Genomic DNA, 22,016 nt, shown 5'->3' with positions numbered 1-22,016 from the left:
TCTGATTTTTGAGACTATGGTTGTTGAATATCTAAAGACACTGACTGCCTTATGGGAAATGTATATTTCAGAGACTTGAAGAAGAAGCTGACAATTTCATATCCGTGTGTTATGCTTAATGTTGATGTGGCTAGAAACAATACAAATGATCAATACCAGGTCAGCTTGGAACCTTTTTCTTGATTGTTTACTTCCTGGTGTATTTTGTGCCATTCTGTTTATGCTTAATATATTGTGTATAACTATGGTTGCCTGTGTTAACTACAGCATTTCCTGAAGTTCTAACGACTGTGTTTTACAGACACTATCAGATCCTATCAACAAAATATATAAAACTCATAGTGAATGCTCAATTGAATTTGAAGTGGATGGACCATACAAGGTAATGTTGAATATGGATTTTAACTATGAATTTGTTCTTCATTATATTTGTGTTAGTCATCTGCTTAATTTTCCATGTAGGCAATGATTCTTCCTGCGTCTAAGGAAGAAGGAATCCTAATTAAGAAGCGTTATGCTGTTTTTAATGATGATGGAACCCTTGCTGAGCTTAAAGGTTTTGAGATCAAGCGTAGAGGTGAGCTGAAGCTCATCAAAGTTTTCCAGGTAATCTCTTATTTTAATATGCCCCCACTTGTTACCTGCTATAGAGTGGGGCTTGTTTCTTCTTCACTGTGGTTTATCATGAGAGACCTTTGTTGATGCTGTATGCAGCCAACTTTTTCTACAGACTGAAAAGAAAAAAGAACCAACACTATGTTCATTTTAGTAGTCACTTTAGATCCATTTGACTTAACTTTTTCCAGATTGTCTTCTTCTATATGTAAAATACTTTCTTATTTGCAGGCTGAGCTCTTCGATAAGTTTCTCCATGGATCCACCCTAGAGGAATGCTATTCAGCTGTAGCTTCTGTCGCAAACCGCTGGCTTGATCTTCTTGATGTACGCAAACAATTTGATGTATTGTTTTTTAGTATCACATGTTGCTGCGTTTAAAGTATAGCTCTGGGGTTACTTGTAGAACCCTTTTTTTCTCTCCTTTTATTTTATTGATAATTGAGGATGTTCAAAGTTGTATGATTATTTCAGGTTTCAGTCAGGGATTGCTCAGTTTTTTTTTTTTCCTTTATTTTCTTTTGTTTCTTCTCTCAGAATCAAGGAAAGGATGTTGTGGACAGTGAGCTGCTTGATTACATATCAGAATCAAGCACTATGAGCAAGTCCTTAGTTGACTATGGTGAACAAAAGTCATGTGCAGTGACCACAGCAAGACGCCTTGCTGATTTTCTTGGTGATACAATGGTTAAAGATAAGGGACTCCGCTGCCAGTATGTCGTTGCATGTGAACCTAAAGTATGTTCTTGATTTTAGCACTGGAAATGGATGCATTATGGATCCTTTTATGTGGTGTGTACTTAGCCTATGAACTTTCTTATCTTCTGATATCATAGGGTCATTGTCTGCAAAATCAAGTGAACAATCAGGAATAGGTTTCAGTATGGGTAGTATGCATCCATACATAATAAAAGTTTTAAAAAAATAGTTTATATCCTTGGGAAAAGGTTATAGTAGCGGACATTATCTGGTTGGATTTAGAGTTTTGTTTAGATGAGTATCATTGCAAATAAAGTCTTCCAGAATTTATTGCTGTAGTGAAGTCAATATAATAGCAATACAGTGTCTATATTGTCCCCAAAATTGATTATGTTGCCTGATAGTGCATAAATGTACAGTCCTCACTGGCAGTAAAACAATGAGGGAAGGTTATTTGTCAGTTCCTTCTTTCTGGAGTGTTTAGGTAAAATACCAGGGGCTATGTTATACCAGCTCTAGAAGGGTATCATGATAGTCGATCTGGCATTCTGTGCCTTGTGTTGACTTTCACCCAATATGGGTAGCTGATCTATTTTGCACTACTGAGATGGGATTTTCTGTGAAAATCGTTCCAAGTGGAATAATGAAAGAGCAATTTTGTACTCTTCAGGGCCTCATGAATCATCAGCAACTGTGGCAGCAAAGCCAACATGATTTATCCCATCATAATTGCTTTTCTGCCCTTGTCACCATCAGAAACATCACTATTTGGGCCACAAACTTCTCTTTGCCTGAGTGTTTTCAACTACTTTTTTGACTCATCGTCTTTCATGCTTCTGACCACAACAAAAATTATTTGGAATTCTGAGCTTGATTTTAGTTGCTATTTTGCAACTTCACTGGTACACTCACTTGAGCTATCATATTCTACGCATCATGTAAAAATTCTACTTCATCGAGGCTAGTAAATCAATCACTCGATAATACATCCTTTATCTCATTCTCTTGTATGGTCTATTGGTTCTCACTGAAGTGTACTTTAACTTAATTTGATGGAAACTTTCAGCTATCATCATAATCATCTTCTTCTTTTAAGTTTGCCCTGTGAGAGTTAGGTTAGTTAGCTTTGTTAAATGCTGCACATGCCAATTTCTTAAGCTTCTCATGCTTATACAAGTCTGGATACATCAGAAACAAAGTCGCTTTAATTTCCCATACCAGGTGAGGATGTATTAGATAGCAGATACATAGGAAGATTCTTGGTAAGTAGGAAAAAGATGCCCTCAAGATTCCAATATCACAAATTTGAACCTGATAGTTATTGTCCATTCTGCTACATGTTCTTTCTCTCAAGGTTTTCTTTCTTTTTCGTTATGACTTCTTAAGGAGAGATTCCATGTGTCTTATAATAGTTATGTCATAAACATAAACTATTTTTTCTCATCTGTTGTTTTCTTTAGCTTACACCATTTGTTTTATACATTACTTATTTCCTAAAAAGTTTGGAAGGACTACTCATTAGATGATGTTGTTACTTCTCGTAGATTCTCTCAGTGATATGGATTACTGATGTGCTTATTTCATCTCGCTTTGCTATTTCAGTTACTGGTATTCTAATACACAGCATATTTATCAAAAAATAAAATTATTTTTAATTTTTCAAGTCTCCTTTTTTTCTTCTTTCTTTTATTTTGTGGGGTTATTTTAATTGGAGGATTGTTTTTCTGTTATGTGAGTAGGGAACACCTGTAAGTGAGCGTGCTGTTCCTGTTGCAATATTTGAAACTGATGCTGGTAAAGTTCTGCCATGGTTTTCTTGAATTTCATTTCTTGCTGTTTATTTACTAAAGAAAGCAGGCACGTCTTCAAACTTGCAGAGATAATGAAGTTTTATGTCCGGAAATGGTGCAAGATTTCATCAGATGTTGGCATTCGATCCATTATTGACTGGTCTTATTACAAGCAGAGGCTTAGTTCATCAATTCAGAAAATTATTACCATTCCTGCAGCAATGCAAAAGGTTTTGTTGGTTCTTTGTTATTCATCAAAGTTATCTACCTCCCTTTCTCTTTTGTGTGCCTTCTGTTTGATGATTTCAATTCTTCAGGTTGTGAATCCTGTTCCTAGGGTAGTCCATCCTGATTGGCTGCATAAAAAGGTTCGTGAGAAGGAGGACAAGTTTCGACAACGCAAATTAGTTGATATGTTCAGCTCATTGAACAGGAATGGTTTGTTAAAAAAGAATATTGATGCTGTTGAAACCAATAGTTTGATGAATGAAAAAATTGTCGAAGATTTGGAAGACTTCCGAAACAAAAGCAGCAGTTCTATAAATGGACCTAGACCTATTGTTCGTACCTACGAAGTTAATAATGGACAACATTCGGCCAAGACAAATGGCCAAGTAGGCTCCCTGCAACAACAAACTGATCATAGTGAAAATGTGCTTCAAGAGTCTCTACCGTTACAAGAAAATGCTCGCTCTTCTGAAAATATTGACAGAAATGTTGATTATCGGGGATGGCTTGAACTGAAGAAAAGAAAGTGGAAAGATAATTTGGAGAGGAGGAAGAGGCAAAGGTACGTTCTTTGTTACCTACACATAAAAGCTCATTTTGATGTCTTGGAAAATTTCCATACAGGTTGAGATATGGTACAAAATGTTGTTCATACAGATTTAGAGATTTGCATAGTAGATTATCTTCTATTTTGAGTTTTCTTCCTTACAATAGATCAAATAAACAGCGTTCAAGTAACCAGAGTTTTAGATAAAATTATTTATGAAATGAAATAGAATTTCCATTTGTGTTTGGCATATAATAATTTAACTGAAAGGTCAAACTTATCTATTCTCCACTTTTTGGTGGCCTTCCAAATGACTGATTTGTGGCTTAGATTGTATGTGATTATAACCATCCAAATTTCATAGGAAAAACATTACTGGCCCTTAATCTTTATTCGACCTTCTGCGATGTGGGTGTCTCCTTATGTAAGCTTAGATATATTTTACCCGAAGGCGTTAATATCTACTACTTAGTTAAATGTCTGTGACCTTGACAGATTGAGCAATTCACGGACTCCACTCCGTGGTAATGGTGTTTCTGAACTGCTGGGTAGTGGGATAAATCAGAAAGATACTCAGGGCAGATCTGGTGTCAGTTCATACTTTAGGAGGCCTGAAGTAGCCCTAACACGCTGCCACTGGCAGGTAATGTGATTTAAGTTCATTTTGAACACTTGAAACTTGGATGAAATGATTAGTATTTGAAAGCTTAAGCTCATCTTTCTCTCATTCAGATTATACAGCTAGTTCCAAGTTCAGAGAATGGCCAATTTTTTGCCTGGGTTGCTGTAGAAGGAATCATGCTTAAGATTCCTATGACTGTTTCTAGAGTATTTTACCTCAACTCAAAAGCACCTGTAACAGAAGAATTTCTGGGAAGGCGTGTAAACAAGATTCTTCCTCATGGAAGGCATAGCTATAACTTGTACGAGGTATGTCTGGTGTTATGGCTTTTAAAGTTATAACGATGGTCCTTTTACCTTTTTTTTTTTTTTTTCATTTGCATGGTATTTGTGGTTTAATTTTCTTCCTCTTTGATGAATTTTAATAGGTTATCATCAACGAAGATCAATTTAGAAAATATAGCAAAAAGCTTGCAGCCCTCCTTGCAGACCCTGAAGTTGAGGTCAGCATACCCTAATCCGTGTATACTTATCATTTCAGAAATGAAATAAAATAAAATAAAATAATCATTTATAGTTCTTGTTTGTGTACCCTGTGCATGATTTGTTATATTACTAGTCGTCATCTATTGTAAATGTCACAAGTTTCTAAAACTTCTGTTTCATGGTAATTGTACTTGCATTATCATGTTGGCTACAAATCAATGGACATATGTTAGGAAATCTCCTATATGGTTTGTGGTTTAATGTTTTCTGATTGTGCATTAACAGCAATGTGGGGTGTTTTGTTTGCAGATGGCAAACTAACATTACTGTTTCAACATATAATGTATTGCTGCAACTTCAAATTTATTAGCACTTAACACTGTCCTTGAGCTAGCAAAAGAAAAAACAAGGTACAACTTATGTTGACATCACCTCAAAGTTTAAAAATTTTCAATGTCGGTGTTATGTTTTAGCTCTTTTCAATTTCACATTTTTTGTTAAAATGCCCAAAATGCCCCATTTTTTAAGAAAAAAAAAAAAAAGAAGTGAAAATTCAAAAAAAAAAGAGCTTGTATTGACCCACGGCCAGCTGTGGGTCACCAGAATTTTAAACCTTTTTCTTGTTTCATTTTTTTAGAAAACAAGGGGCATTTTGGACATTTTAACAAAAAATGGGTGAAATTAAAAGGGATTGAAACATGGGATACCGACATTGCAAATTTTTAAACTTCAAGGTTATGATTACAAAACCGCTTATACTTTGAGGGGTGTAAGTGAAGTTTCCTCAAATTTTAGACTTATGAGTACCACTTATGACTTTATTTCCATTATGCAAGTTGCAATCCGTAATCAGGCACCAAGAAGTCCAGCAAGTTCCGCCTAGTTGTGTTTAAGATGACCTTAAGAACTCTTTAAGGTGTGATAGAGGCATCATATGCAATTTCTTTTGCTTTTTATTTTTAGAAACCTCGGGAAGGCATAATAGGATAAACTTCTACAAAAGATTTCCTAACTGTGCTAAACTTGTGAGTGAGTTTTGGTTACTGTATGTTATGTAATTTTATATGACTTATTACTCTTGTCCCCCACAATGCTAGTTTCTAAGGATCCTGTGAATATCCATCTTAGTTATGAAATGTGAATACAGAAATTAGAACCTCTAGTGAACTTATTGGTTGAAACTAGGGCTGTAAACGAACAAAGCCGCTCACGAATAGACTCAGCTTGAATAGACTCGACTCGGTCTCAATTCATTTAATAAATGAGTCGACCTTTGAACACAAGATTAGGCTCATTATTAAACAAGCTGAATTTGTATAAACTTGGCTTGACTCGTATAACTTCATTCTTATTATTTTTTATAGTATTATTTTCTTTGTAATGAGAACATGTAAAGTACATAAAAAGATAAAAAGGGATTCTCTTCATAATGTAATAGATATAGCTTGACTTATTGTAATTGTGACTCTTGATATAGACGTGTATTTGTGTGTATATGAGTGGGTTTGTGTGCACGCGTGCGTGTGTGTGTAATGAATGTATATAAATACTATGTGTGTGTGCGCGTGTAACTTGAAATAAAGTTTCTAAGAAGTTCCACTTCTAAGGGTTAAAATAGAAAAGTTCAGAACTCATTTGTAAGTGGGGCTGGAGTTGCTCATATGCTACCAATTTCAGTTTCCATTTGAAATATCTACTTAAGTGGGTTGATTAAAATGCAATCCTTTTATCAGGGGATATATGAGACAAAGGTGCCATTGGAGTTTAATGCTATACTCCAGATTGGTTGTGTATGTAAGGTGGACAAAACAGCTAAGAAACGAAATGTTCAGGATGGCTGGAGTCTGAGTGAACTTCACATGAAAACTACAACAGAATGTTCTTATCTGGAACAATCTATCTCTTTCTTTTACTTGTATCACAGCATCTCTGAAGGCCGAGCTATCTATATTGGGTATTTTCCTGCATCAAGAACAATATCTGTTTTGGTGGTTAATCCTTATCAAAATAAAGATTTATCACCGTCATTTCTTGAGAAACAATTCCGTGAAGCTTGCCAAGCTGTTTCTGTTGAACCACCTCCTCCCAGTAATGGTGTCATTGTCAAGGTGGATTATGTTGGCTATGTCAAGGATGCTGAAAAGATTTTGCAAAGAGCAATAAATGAGCACAAACATGAACATCATGGGCCTACAATTGCTGTTATTGAATGCCCAAATGCTCAATCAATGAAGTTAGGCATACGAGCTCTAGATGATTTCCCATGTGTGAACATTCCTTCCAATGCTCGTGATAGTCACTATCAGGTTCTTGGGTGGCAACAAGTGGCTGCAAAAATTGGAATGCAACGGTGTGCAGCATCCTCCCTGTGGTTGAATGAGAGAATCTCTCTCTCAAGATATGCCCATGTACCAGTAGGGAATTTTGAACTTGACTGGCTCATTTTTACAGCAGATATCTTCTTTTCAAGAGCATTACGTGAGCAGCAACAGTTACTTTGGATATCTGATGATGGTGTTCCAGATCTGGGAGGCATTAATGAAGAAGATACCTGTTTTGCTGATGAAGTCCATCAACCAGTCCTTACATATCCTGGCGCATATAGAAAAATAACTGTGGAGCTAAAGATTCATCACCTAGCTGTAAATGGTCTTTTGAAAAGCAACCAAGTGAATGAAATGGAAGGTGGTGCTTTGTTTGGATATGACCAGGAGATGAATTCTGGAGCACATGTTCTAAATGAACAGGGTGGCATTGATGAGGATACCTCATGTGCACCTGCATTCCGTGTTCTGAAACAATTGATCCAAAGGTGCCTTGCTGATGCAGTCACATTTGGAAATGTATACGCTGATGCAATATTGCAACATCTATATCGATGGCTCTGCAGGTTGCAGAATTTTAATTTTGATTTGAATACTTTTTGTTTTTGGCACAAATTTTTACTGATTTCCCTTTTATATTTCAGTCCACAATCAAAACTTCATGACCCAGCTCTTCACCGCATACTTCACAAGGTAAATACTTGTTGGATCATGTCTAGGGTGCAAATAGAGCTAGAAGTTGCTCTAATTCATTCTTGTGTCTTAATTTTCTTCCTTCTCTTATCAAACTCTCTTGTATTCCTCTTATAGAAAGTAATGGGAAATTTTGATAACGACTTAAATTCTTTTCTACTTATAAAGAAAAAGAGAAAAAAAGAAGAAAGAAAAATGATTTCATAGACAAGTAACCTTCTCATAATTGTTGTGCCTTTTAGGATGCGGTGATTCATTTAATATGAGAATTTATATCTGAAAGCAGGCCTGGTCAACTGATATATGAATTCTTTTGATTGTACTTAATATCTGCAGGTGATGGTAAAGGTGTTTGCACTATTGTTGGCAGAGTTTCGGAAATTGGGTGCCACAATTGTTTTTGCAAACTTCTCGAAGGTTATTATAGACACAGGCAAATTTGATCTCTCTGCTGCCAAAGCTTACTGTGATAGCTTGCTTAAAACAATACAAACCAGGTTGGTGTCAACCAAGAATTTTCAAGTAGATTTATTTTATTTCTTGTCTTCCATCCTGTAATTCTGTCTTTGCTGATTTGTAGAGACCTTTTCGAGTGGATTGAGCTTGAGCCACAGAACTTCTGGCATTCCCTGCTTTTCATGGATCAGGTTTGGTCACTTGCCTCTTCCTTGTAACATAGTTTGCACTACATAGGATCTTTATGGCTTTTTATTTGCTAAGTTTAAAGTATTAGACCTCAGTATTTCTAATATCTTCTGTAAGTGTCCATGTCACTGGAGAGTTCACATTATATTTTGACATTCATAATTTTGGAACACCATCAATAATTTGCATAAAGTAGTCATGTTAGGAGGCATTTGAGGCACTGATACAGAAATTGGTAAAGCTACAACTGACGGATTGTTTACCTTGGCTTGAAATTGGTAGAATTGGCTAGGCTTAAGGTTGCATGAGCCTGAGTTAAATACAAGCATTTACAGTCATGTGTTGATGTCCGTATCTGTTTGGGGATGGGTCAGTACTGTTTCTAGACTTAAATACGAAGATCCTTATGTTGGTGTAAACATTTTAATAAAAAGGAAAAAGTCCATATACCCCTCTCAAACCACCATCAATTGACAATGTCTCTCCCAAACTTTCAAATGCGACAATGCCCTCCCTAAACTATCAAAACATTGATAATGTTCCCCTAAGGCCAAAAAAAAGGACAAAAATGTCTTTTAAATTTCTTTCAATTAGACAAAAATACTCCAATAAATTCAAAAATAAAAAATAAAAAATAAAAAATAGTTTTAATTTTCACATCCTGGTTTTATTTTTATTTTTTAAAAAATAGTTTTAAGTTTTAAAATATATATAAAATAGTTTAAGTTTTAATATATATATATATATATATATATATATATATATATATTTGAGACATGGAGATGTTATGGTGCTTTGGCTATTAAGATCATTTGTGTTCATAAATGTTCATTAGAGAACTCTATTCCTATTAACCCATGTTGCTTTAATGTTTAATAGTATAATTATGGTGGAATTCCGGCCAAAGCTGATGATATCATACACGAGGAATCTGAAGTGGATATTGTGTCGAGCTGGAATATTGCTGAATACTTACCCAAGAAAATTCAGGCAAGTTTCTCAGTAATGTTTTTGCGGTCCAATGAAAGGCAAACTAGTAGATTAATAAACTAATGCTTCAGTTCTATTAGTTAAATGTCACTATCATACAAATTTATACTTTTAGGGGATTCATCTTCCAGATGCTGAGTGGTTAAATCATCTTCTGTGCTTCCTGCAGGACCATTTTGTTTTTATTGTCTCTCAGTTTATGTATATTCCCTGGAGCTATGCACGAAAGCAAGCTGCAATAAGAACCTCTTTGCCAGATGGCAACTCATGCACCCCATCGGTAACTGTTACAGCTGCTGAGAGTTTCGAATCACATATGACAGAATATCTTAAAGGGCAGGTATGAATGACAATGTTAATAGCCTAAGGTTGTATGACTTTTTGATTCCTCATTGTGCGTAAATACTAATTTGTTTTTTGTTTTCTTATTGACATTCTATAGATCAGCTCTTACTTCACAGACAAACTTCTGGGTATTGTTCGCGATACCATTCTTCATATGAAGGGGATGAACAGAACTGAAAATGACCAGCATATATCTTCCGGGCTCCCACAAGTCACTGATAAAATCCACAAAGGGGATGCTGCGCTCGAGTTCATTAAGCATGTCTGTGCTGTTCTGGCCCTAGACCAAAATGTTCAACATGATGTTCTGGTAATACTTGTTCATTTGGCACCATATTCTGTAAATCATTTTCCGACTCAAAGCATCATGCTAAGTCTGATGCAACGGAACATTTCTGCAGTATGCTTGACATCTTCATATTTGCAAAGAAACCTAGTAATTAGATGGTTCATCTAGTGATTTGTGGGTTTATCTGTTCTCTATTTCTTTTACCCTTTTAAATCTTGGTATTTTTCCTGTTGGAGTGCTCTCCAATTTCTAGAAGTTATTGCTTTATAGAAAAAGTATTAAGCCGTACCTAATTTTTTTTGTTCATATTATTTTCATGTATGCCTGCTTATTTGGTTTTTCCTTGGATCCTTGACTGAATTTGTTTTTCTAGTACTTAGCTCATTTGGAGATTTTATAATTTTTTATTTTATTTTATCAAAACTGTTTTAATTGTCTTATATATTTGACCCCAATATCATGTCTGGAATTCTGGTTTTGACAAGGTTGTACTCAACGAGGAATTTTGACAACTATTGCATCACTTAAAAGCTCTAATGGTAAAATTTGATATGTTTTCATCAGTTTGGTCATGGACAGCCTATTTCATGATGGGATTGCTGTGAAGTATCTATATAAATTAAAATGTCATTTCCTTTCTTATTAAAAAAAAATAAAAATGTCAGACAGATCAACTAATGGTCACAGCCACTAGTCGTGAAACTAAATAATTCTAACGTAGGCATTTGTCATGTAGTCAATGCAATTCCTCATACTGCCTCATATAATAATTATTTTAAAAACAATTTGCATGCTCGCTGGCGAGTTGACAATTGAATGAGAGACTGCTCTAGATGTTAAAAATTGAGGAATCTGATTCCGGTAACCTCTTCTGATTAGTTGGTATATACAAACAACAAAACAGTAATCATATATCAATACACATGCATATGATGTTGAAACTATTGGAATTTTCTTTTCTCATGCAAGCTTCAGATTTTGCCGGAATATCTTCTTAACTTTATTTCATTTGCAACTGAACTCTTCTGTACTTTCATCTTCAGAGGATCAACTCTTTCTGAAAAGTGGAACTGGTAGAAATGTCCTATATGGGTCTGCTTGGTCAGTGACGTAATAGTTTGTTCTTGTGCCCCTATTCTACAGGTCATGAGAAAGAATCTGTTAAAATATGTACATGTGAGAGAGTTTGCTCCAGAAGCTGAGTTTCATGATCCTTGCCCATCCTTCATCTTACCAAATGTCATTTGCAGGTAAGAGGTTTTCTTAGAAGGTTCCAAAAAATCTTTTTTAGTACACTCAAAATGTACTCAGTTAAAACTTTTTTTGTTCTTTTCTTTTCATTCTCTTTTAATCCCTCGGATCCAATTATCATATTTAACCTTTTCGAGGTTCAAACGATTCACTTACTATTTATCATTTTTCTGGATAGCTACTGCAACGACTGCAGAGACCTGGACTTATGCCGTGACTCAGCTTTACTGGCTCAGGAGTGGCGCTGTGCTGTGCCACAATGTGGCCAGCCTTATGATGGTGAGATCATGCAGAATGCTCTTCTTCAAATCGTACGACAGAGAGAACGTCTCTACCACTTGCAGGATCTGGTGTGCCTTCGGTGCCAACAGGTGAAAGCTGCACATTTAGCCGAGCAATGTGCATGTGCTGGCTCATTTAGGTGCAAAGAAGATTTGAGTGAGTTCCGGAGTAAGATGCAGGTTTTCTTGAACATTGCTATTCATCAGAAATTTCAACTTCTCCAAGAGTGTACCTCATGGATTTTAGAACTTCGATAACTGTTCTCCTTTGCTTTTCTATATGCTCGTTTAGATTCGTGACAAAAGATAACTGAAATGGCAGAGATTAAAATTATAATATTAGGTTTAACCCCACTTTTTCCTTCTGGGTTTCCAGAGGAAGAGGCAGAGAGGGATGGCTAGAGGAGATCCTGGTTAATTTAATTGTATAGTGTTTTGGTGTAATCGTGTAAGATATCAGAAAGCTGTACATGACTTTGAAATGATTCATTCATCAATGAAATATGTGTACATGGTGTACAATCCTTGACTATGAAGTTGCAACTTGTGAATAACTGAATATTGAAGAGTTCAAATTCAGTAGAGCCCATGCACTGGTTCTAATAGAGAGAAAAAAATAGCCTTATAATTATTCTTACTCGAAAATATTTTTTTATAACTGTTATTATGTTTAAGTCTTGTCATTCAACGGAACAAGATTGATGTTCATCCACAGGTTGCTAATGAGAGGCAATGTGCTTCTCGTTACCTCGGTGAGAAAATTTCAACATAGAAAAACAAAGGAAATCTCCATTTTCTTCATAAAGATATGCTAATTTACACTGGCTATTCATATATACCTGTTGCTTTTTGAAGGCAATACCCTTTCACAGACTTGCAGTAATAAAACAGAACTTCATGATATTCATGCATTATTTAGCACCAAAACACGTCCAACTCGAATGTCCTAGATGGCTAATTATGACATAATAAACTCCAACTCTGAACACAGTCAGCTTACTAAGAGCTTGGTGTATGTTTCTGTTCCAGGCTGTGCTGAGCATGTCCAATAATCATACCGAAGAAAAGCCTCTTGAACACTTCACCAAAAAGACCATCTTTTGGCAGTCGAACCTCCAACAGGCTCATCCTTTTTTCTATTCTCCATTCCCTGTTTCAAGGACTCCAACCTTCTCCTGCACTTAATCCAGTACAGCTATATGATTGCAGCCAATATGAAGATAAAAGTTCAGAAATACATAAAACTAAACAGCTGGTGCATCAAGAATAGGAAAAACAATCAGGATAAATATTTTTTTGCAAAATATTTCCTTTTTGCAACTCAAGAAAAAATGCAAGAGAAATAATCCTTGACCTACTCATTGCTATGCATGAATAGCAGTTGAATGTGTAGGGTTCAGACCATTTATTTATCTGGTACACTACACTAATCTATAGAAATCACTTGAACAAAATGTTAAAATATTAACTAAAGAGAAATTATTCACGTCAATATTTTTCTCATATTCTTTCCATATCATCCTACAAATTCAATAAATCAACCATTAGATTTGTAGGGTTTACCACTGAATTTGTGTGGAGTCCACATAAGTCTACAAATCTAATAGTTGATTTGTAAGATGAGATAAGAAAAATATTGAAATGAATAATTTCTCTTAACTAAATGATCAAATTCACCACTTTTTATCATCTTAAGTTTTTGAGATAATTGGTCATTTGACATTGTATCATAGCAGAAGTCCTAAATTTGAACCTTGATTTAATACAAAATAGAAAGCTATTGCCGCGAATTTTCATTGTACTTCACCACTTCTCACCTCTAAGCGAAAGGATTTGGCTTACATCCATTGAATTTTTCACTGGAGATTTTCAGTTAAAACATGAATGGACAAGATTGCTTCTAGTAAAAAAATAAGTTGCCTTATCCTCCAATTTTGCAATCTTGTTCATTTACTTTTTAACAAGAGATCTCTGGTGAAAAATGTATTTGATGTATAAGCCAAATCCTAAGCGAATTCATCAACTCCTAACCTATACTAGTCAACTAAAAACAAACAAGCCTTAACCTAACTAATTGGGCTTGGATTTTCCTGCGAATCATTTATCAACTAATTGAGGCAAACTACATGTGTCTTTCCATCCCATCTACAGCCATATAATCATCAACTTGCCATTTATCACGTCCTTCTTCACAAAGTCCACTATGTTATTTTAAGTATCCTTTTATCTCTTTACTCATACTCATCATCAGAGCAACCATTGGTTTCCATTGCACCATGGCTAACCCATCTCATACAATTCTCCTTGTCTTTAGCCCACCTTGGAACAAAAGTCTTGATACCTTATTTCTCAAACGCCTCTTAATTTGTAAGGAGAAATCAAACAAGTGACCTATCACTAAAATCATTAATGGCGAATCTCCTAGAAGAATTAAGAGCTAAAAGATGCCTTTCATGCATGCTCTATGAAAACATAAGGATGTGCATGATAAAAAATTACTTGGTATCTGTAAGGCGACCATGCAAGCTCCATCTCTGGCGAAATCCTTCCATGCCTTCGAGTCCACTAGCAAGAATCAAGCGCCTACAAACGCAGGAGCAATGGCATCTAAGAATGACTTTCAAAGATAACTGCAAGAAGCATATGACCAGAAATGAAAAGCAAAGTGTATAGGAATATGATTCCAATAGAATGCAGGGAATAGTAATACTATTGGCTGACCAAAAGGCGTTTCTGGGTGGGTAATGTAATTAGAAGAACAGAACTTAGGTAGGTAAATAAGATTGGCAAGGGACTCCACTTGTTGCTTTTAGGGCATTATCATTCCACCAAGCCAGTCAAAAGCTTGGAGAAAGGTAAATACTTTGGGTTGACAGTCAGTGTAAAACTTTTGGTCACAATCATATTAATCCTCAGAAGTTCTAATCATGCTTATATCAAAATAATATGTGGTGGTTACGAGGATTTGGGTGCTCAAACCCTCATACATATGATTAGATTTTTTTTTTTTTTTGGGGGGTGGGGGGGGGGAAGTATATTTCGAAGAAGACTTTTAAAGCATGATCATAGGAGTAGCTGTAATAGCAGTAAGTGATTAAACTACTCCATATCACTGGCTATAACCCTATTAATATGCGCACAAAAGCTGATACTGGTGAACTCTTGTAGTTTGAGGTATATAGAGACTACACTCTAGTATGATATCAACGGTGTGCCTAAGGATTGAAAGATGCCCTTTGCATTTTATTCTACCTTATTATGAATAGTTGAAAATTTCCTTTTGCACGCATCTACATTATACTTAGCAGACATGGAGTTTCATTTCTAATTTAGGTTACACTATGCTAAGGAACTCTACATTAATGGGAAAGATATGAAGATAAATTCAATGCCAGAAAGGTTGATGGTTATCTAAGTTTAGCATAGGAGGAGACACAAGCATGGAACAATCTCTATTGCCCATTGCTGGAATCAGTATTACTTGCTTTGCACATCATTATTAACAAGAAACAAAAAAAATAATAATAATAAATAAATAAAAAAGAAGACCTTGCGAGATAATAATCACTTGAAGAAAAACAGCCCATCATCTAGAAAAATACCTATCTAGTGATGTAACTTCTGATTCAAGTTGAGCAGCTCTCTCCCTTGCTTCATCTAAAGGCATTGATAAACCCAATTTGCGCTCACTATCTTGAAGTCGTTGTCTTATTTTCTTATCCTGCAAACAACAAACATTAAATAGTTGATAAAGTTTAGAGTTCTGTGGAATACTGAGTTACAGGTCCAAAAATTCATCAACACAATAAACATTGAACTCGGAAAATAAGAGAAGCAGAATAACAATATTCTCACCCTTCTTTCAGTGCATTGTCGATACAAAGCAATCTCATCTTGACAGAAAGGCTCAATGTCATTGATTTGCAAGCCTGCATCACAGTGTAGAAAATTATTATTGATTGGTATTCTGTCCTAGAATTATAAAAGATAAAAAACAATGACAGAAAATAGGTTTTACCAAAGCAAGAGTAAATCCAACCAAATAAATAAAAATGAAAAACTTACACAAAAATAGATTCCTCAGAATCCCATCACATAAATCAACTCCTTCAAGCACATGAGAGGCAATTTCTGGTGGAATGAGAGGTGATGGTGGCCCCATCATCAGATCGTCACCAACCAGAATAGTCTCCTCCATAGTTGGTTGTGAATCAACTGAAGCTCACAAACACCACAACAAATTCATGAGTAACTTAGTTATATGCTCAAAAGCAATTTTTCCTTTAGGATGAACAAGCTGTGTCATTCTCACCGGTATTCTTAATATGCAAAAGAAATCAGGCAAGGCATTTAGATCTCAATAGATTGAGGAGTAAACCTCAAAGCATTGCCTAAAGCCAAGACTTTTAGGCAAATATTATTGGATATGAGGTGGAAAAGAACTAAGTATTTGCTAAATTAACACCATTGGCTATAAATTTCCTAATAACCCAATATGGCACTGGCATTACAAAAAGACTTAGCAAGTTATATATTCATGAATGGTACGGCTTTGGTTTGAAGCCAGCTGCTTTAGAACGTCTCATAATGCTGACATTTTATAAATATAGAAGCTTATACTACAATTCTTGAAAAAACCAAAACTCCGCATGCTATATAAATAGAAGTTGACCTGACATCAGGAATTATATTATAACACATTCACATATATCTGTTTCTTCAGTTATCAATTGGGTAAATGTACTTAAAATCTCACACATTAGATAAAGGAACAAACAGATTGCATGTCCACAGATTTCCAATAAACTTGCAGATTCTGTTACACGTCATGTAAATATAACTTGACAACGGCAACAGAAAGTTTAGGGAACTCCAGTACTCAAAAATATATTTTTATTTCCCTACACTTCTCGTGAAAATAAGTTTCTAACTCCATAAAATCCCAAAACCATTTTCGAGCAAAATATCCATAAAAATAAATAAATAAATAAAATAAAATTAAAAAATTAAAATTAAAACAAAAAGTATCTTGGAAGTGGATAGCTGTACATCAATACTTAATTCACTGAAGAACACATGAGAAAACTATCAGGTAAGTAAGTGTTAGGTTTCCCTTACCATCCATGATTGCTGCCTTGTCACCCTTCCACTACCAAAACCCAATGATCAATTAAATTACAAGTGGGGCAATGGAACCTGGAAACCATCAGACACAAAACACAGAATAAGAAACTTCAAGAAAATACCAGAGGAAGGAATGAACTTTAAAAAGCAACAACTACACAGTAAGGATTTTAATAAGTTAGCTAAATAATTTTGAAACAAGTAACAGATAAAAAGGTTGCCCATTTTATACACAGGACCAAATCTATATTAAAGCAAAGAGAAACACACAAACACACTTTTTTTTTTTTTTTTTTTTTTATAGACAAACAAACACACAGATTATTGGAGCATTTCATCGAACAGATAAACGGCATAGCTTAGACCCATTTTTTAGTGTTCCATTACGATTAAAGTATATAAAGCCACAAAATCTTGATCCCATGTGGTCGGAAACGAAGTGGTTTCTTGATATTTTCAATACGACTGCGGATCAGAACAACTCATATGAAGACCCCATGGCGCAGAGAGAGAGAGAGAACGAGCGTACCAGCGCAAATGTCCGCGGAGAGTATCGAGTGAGGAAACTGACAGACCTTTAGGAAAAAAAAAAAATTTTGTTTGGAACGTATTTTACACAACATGCCATGCCATGACTGAATATTGACGCCCACAATTTTTGTTACAGCCCATTTACAAATTATGAGTGTCACGTGGTGCTATATTGTGAAAAAATTAAGCAATAAAACTTATCAAATAAATTTAATTATTTAGTAGTAAGCACCACATGTCAATTTAATATACTTAATTGTTTCTAAAGGGTAGCTTAATCGTTTGAGAACCATACCTCATGAAGTAAAGATTATTACTTCGAATTCTCCTCTCCCTTGAGCAGACATGCAAAATAAATAAATAAATATTTAATTGAAAACAAAAAAAAATTGTTCTGACTCAATTTAAAAGAAAACTTTGCTCCTTTAGTAATAAGTTTCTCAATTTATTTCTAATTGTTTGGACGTGATGATATATTTAATGCCAAGGTAGAGTATAAGGTGTAATCAACCATGGGCAGGGGGACGGAGGTAAGGTTTAATATGGGCAAGGGCCAAAGGCTAATAAATTGTGTTGCTAGGGCCGATATGAAAATAAAATAAAATAAAAAATAAAAAAATACCCTTAAAAATTATTATTTTTACCTATACCAACCACCCCCTTTCACCATGGATATTGTTGGGAACTGAGCCTCCACTCATAAGCCTAGATTCCAATTAGAAAGTTTGGCCCATACCGGCCCACTAGCAATCAAGAACAACTGCCTATGATCGCTATCTCCAAATCCTAATCCTTAGTCGGGAATACAACAACTAGCTCACAGTTGTCAACTTGTCATTAAACTGGGAGCAAATACTGTTCATCACAATTTCCCAAAAAAATTAACATCAAAACATTCTAATTTTTTCACTTTTAATATCAAATCATTTACTTTTTATTATTATTCAAATAAAAAAATCACTACAAAACAAAACTTTTTCACTTTTCTATACCACTTTTTCATTTTTTTTATACCAAACATTTTTACTTTTTTTCACATCAATCTACATTAACTACAGTGTTTAGGCCATCCCATTTGTCAAACACCTCCTAATTGTTCATTCTGATTGCGCTATCCAACTTGTCAAATCAGCATTCTTTTTGAGATCTTGCCATTAATTGATTAGACCTTGAGCAGGTATGCTATTAATGAGCTACAATTCCTATTTTGCAGTATTAAAGTATGAACACAACGATTTGACAAGCTGTAGTACTTTGAACATGATTAACGTTCTATCAACTCCTTAAATCAAAGGAAGCAAGCACCATAATCTATTTGACACAAAGTTGATCTTTTTTGGCAATTTAACATCAAAACAACATATTTTGTCATTATTCATCTCTAGGTGATAACTAACTTAGGCTATCTCCTGCTGACTCGCTCTAACAAGCTCTTTGCTTTATTTTTGTCTCTTTTGCGGGATTCAATTAGTAGCAATCGGTAAAGGCCCCTGAAAACCAAAAAATGTGTTAACATGTATTTATAAGATTTTTTAATCGTTGCAATCAAAGTGGTTAGGCACTCCCTCAAATCACAAGTCCATTAAGACATCACTGTGACTCATGGTAGTTTATAGGCATGAAGATTTACATTGCAAGATTTGAACCTATGCCTAATGTACACCTAACCACTTCGAAGATTTTCTTGAAACCACAAAATCACCACTATTGTATATTCCAAGTAATGTTAATTTTCACGACACTGAATACTCATTTTCACATCCTATTTTATTTTTTTGGTTGTTGCTAATGTTTTCTAGGGTTTGATGTGATCATAAACTCAAGTGTCAAAATTTCTGTTAAAAAATCCTAATGACGGACATACAAAATGAGCGTTTTGATATCATAGCATTTTTTAAGAAGTGACTAAATTTTAAACCCTAGAAAATAGTTTGATAAAAGGTTAAACTTATGAACGGTCGAAGCTTTGATAGTTTCCTTGTTTCAAGCTTTGGTTTGGCGAATATTACTGAAATCGAGCTCGAGCTCGAGCTCAAGGGCGAGCCAAAAAAATCGAGCTCGAGCTAATAATAAGTCGAGCCGAACCAGCTCGCGAGCTGGCTCTTATATTTAATGTTTTTGTTTTAAATTTTTTTTTAACTTCAAGCACTCTTAAATGGCTTAAGAAGTTAGTTTGCATATGAGTATTTACTTAGCCTGGCTAGTCAAGTATGGAGCCTGAGTCAATACAGCAAGGCATTTGGTTTCAAAGAGAGGATATGCATCATTTTATAGATAAGTAAACTTGGAGATTGATGTTTTCTTAACAATGTGGGACAAGTTAACAGGTTGCATTCAGATTGCATTGGGACAACACCCCCTACAAAAAAAAATGTTTTTAACGTCTCTCTCTCAATCCCCCTCACCAGTCACAACGGATCTTCCACCTAAACTCTCATTTCCCACTCTCTCACTCTCACTCACCAGACATGTAGTGATAGTGTTTGGGTCTGTTTGATTCATCAATAGTTTATGCCTTTCGCAATCTCCCTCAATAGTTTCTGCTTGATTCTTTTTCCTTTCGTTTGAATCTGCTCTAATTGAATCGAGGTTTTTTTAATGATTGCTCTCTCTCTCTTTCATCACGAAAGGTCTAGAATTTTTCATTCTCTAACGCTTAAATATAAATGCAATTTTAAGGTTTTAATAATTATGAGATTTATAATTAATTATCTATTACTTAGTTTATATATATATATACACACACACACTCGAGCTTATACGAGCTGTTCACGAGCTTAGCCGAGTCGAGCCGAGCTTGCTTCTTTTAATATTCGAGCCAGGATTTGTGTTCATGAAGTGCTTCATTTAATATTCGAGTCGAGCACGAGCCGAGCTTATGCGAGCCGAGCCCGAGCTTGCTCGCGAGACGCTTCGCTCACTTAACAGCCCTAAAAGCACGTCATTGATATATAATTAAATTTCCAAAAACAATAAATGCTCCATGACGTTAACACATAATCTAGTCATAACACTAGGCGGCGGTATCAAATGCCTCCTGCAGAAAATACAATGACGTCCAGTCGTCCAGACCTTTTAATTTCTTCTTTTGGTATATCCATTTGCTTCATTTTGACCAAAAATGGGTCCCTGTCAGGTTCCAAAGACCAAGAAAACCGACAAATAAAACAGTCAATCATCTTCATTGACCATTGCTCGACGCTTGAGCTTCAATATGTTGGCCTGCTTCTTCGAGAGACAAACGCTCCTGCATGAGGGAGGTTAGCTTCGCAACATTCTCTTGATGAATGTGGGTAGGAACCTATTCTCTGAAGCCAGAAACATTCATCATCTTTGACAGCTTGTCATGTTGCCTGCAAGATTTTAGTAGGATAAAAAAAAAAAAATCATATTTCAAATTAATAATTCACGTAAGAACAATATATTCGACAAAATTTGCCTTTCTTTGACAATTTTTTACACAGTTTTTATGCCTTCCCAACATTCAGCAATATGGAGTTCAAACCGAAGACGGCACCCCCCAGTTGAGAAGGCCACTTAGAATCATACTTTTGAATCTCGTCCATCTTCTTCCTGATCTTTTCGAGTTCTGCTTCAGGAAAAAGAGTTCCTTGAAGTTCAAGATAAACAGAAAGGTTTTCATTTACAACAGATACTGCACATCCACCTGGAGGAGCATCACTCTCACCAATTACCTGTATAAGGATTATTAAGCAGGTGAGAAGTATTTTGATCAATGAAATGAAGTAGCATATGCCGGAAGAATTCTATATATAATTAAATGCTAATTGACAATAAAATTAGCAGCAGAATGAATAATTATATAAATACTTCTAGCTATGTTTTGCTTAAGCCAATTGAAAAACAGCTTCACAGCAATAAAATTTGAAAAACTAAAAATTATTGAGAGGTTCTTCTAACCTATGCTTACTAGTGAGTGCAAATTGATGGAATACACATGCCTTATTTATAGGTAGGTCAGAGACCCTCAATTAAAGCTGTTACCTTAATTATTCCTCCCATCAAGGAATAAAAATCAAATAAATAATCAATACAGCTTATTTGATTCTATAAAATAAAATCAGTAATTAATTCAAATATTTGTTTTCACAAGAATTAAATTTACGATTTAATTCAAAATATTTGATTTCATAGAATATGCTTTAATTGAAATAAATCACTAACCACCGTAATTATACATATTTTATAATCACAATAATATATGTGACATAAGGGACATACCTTAAATGAAATTTCTTACCTATGCAAACATTGACCTCCATTCAACTGGAAAACTCATAGAAAGCCACACACCTGAATCGTCAACTTAAGTATCTATCTTAGTAAACAATATGATAAAAGAACTTGTCTTTCCAACCAAATGGAAGGGCGTGCAGTTGCAGAACAAATTGCCATGTGCATCTAATACAATATGAAAATTCTATATACGACTCCAAAAGACACCTATTCTAAATGTATAGGTGTTTCACACAATATTATGCGAAAATAGATCTGACCTAACAAATAATAATTAACCAAAAACAGATCTGCAATGAA

At 35.0% G+C, this 22,016-nt stretch overlaps 2 protein-coding genes across 4 annotated transcripts in view; one reads left to right on the top strand and one right to left on the bottom strand.

Annotated features, from left to right (window-relative positions):
• Positions 1–12,333, top strand: part of LOC132163250 (DNA polymerase epsilon catalytic subunit A-like) — a 43,349-nt gene extending 31,016 nt beyond the window's left edge. Inside the window, exons 22-41 of the mRNA XM_059573460.1 lie at positions 72–159; positions 302–382; positions 463–606; positions 847–942; positions 1,153–1,353; positions 3,054–3,108; positions 3,192–3,334; positions 3,422–3,894; positions 4,375–4,522; positions 4,612–4,809; positions 4,929–5,003; positions 6,720–7,876; positions 7,955–8,003; positions 8,340–8,500; positions 8,584–8,650; positions 9,528–9,638; positions 9,808–9,978; positions 10,081–10,293; positions 11,416–11,522; positions 11,702–12,333. Of these exons, the coding sequence (XP_059429443.1) occupies positions 72–159; positions 302–382; positions 463–606; positions 847–942; positions 1,153–1,353; positions 3,054–3,108; positions 3,192–3,334; positions 3,422–3,894; positions 4,375–4,522; positions 4,612–4,809; positions 4,929–5,003; positions 6,720–7,876; positions 7,955–8,003; positions 8,340–8,500; positions 8,584–8,650; positions 9,528–9,638; positions 9,808–9,978; positions 10,081–10,293; positions 11,416–11,522; positions 11,702–12,062 (4,099 nt within the window). The 3' untranslated portion in view covers positions 12,063–12,333. The remainder of the gene's footprint in view (positions 1–71; positions 160–301; positions 383–462; positions 607–846; positions 943–1,152; positions 1,354–3,053; positions 3,109–3,191; positions 3,335–3,421; positions 3,895–4,374; positions 4,523–4,611; positions 4,810–4,928; positions 5,004–6,719; positions 7,877–7,954; positions 8,004–8,339; positions 8,501–8,583; positions 8,651–9,527; positions 9,639–9,807; positions 9,979–10,080; positions 10,294–11,415; positions 11,523–11,701) is intronic.
• A 246-nt stretch (positions 12,334–12,579) lies between these two features.
• LOC132164109 (uncharacterized) lies at positions 12,580–17,561 on the bottom strand. 3 transcript variants are annotated; one of them, XM_059574531.1, is made up of 7 exons: positions 17,458–17,561; positions 16,923–17,000; positions 15,870–16,019; positions 15,660–15,733; positions 15,407–15,525; positions 14,304–14,387; positions 12,580–12,999 (listed from the first exon to the last, which is right to left on the bottom strand). In XM_059574531.1, the coding sequence occupies exons 2-7, from the start codon at positions 16,927–16,929 to the stop codon at positions 12,960–12,962; spliced, it is 474 nt and encodes a 157-aa protein (XP_059430514.1). In that variant the 5' UTR covers positions 16,930–17,000; positions 17,458–17,561; the 3' UTR covers positions 12,580–12,959. The 3 variants fall into 3 exon arrangements, with proteins under 3 accessions (XP_059430514.1, XP_059430515.1, XP_059430513.1); XM_059574532.1 differs by having other exon boundaries at positions 12,580–12,984; XM_059574530.1 differs by having other exon boundaries at positions 12,580–12,979; positions 17,458–17,560.
• Between the last annotated feature and the right edge of the window lie 4,455 nt (positions 17,562–22,016).

The sequence above is a fragment of the Corylus avellana genome, chromosome ca10 (assembly GCF_901000735.1).
Source record: "Corylus avellana chromosome ca10, CavTom2PMs-1.0".
NCBI classification, from domain to species: Eukaryota; Viridiplantae; Streptophyta; class Magnoliopsida; order Fagales; family Betulaceae; genus Corylus; species Corylus avellana.
This window is presented reverse-complemented; position numbering and strand designations above follow the sequence as displayed.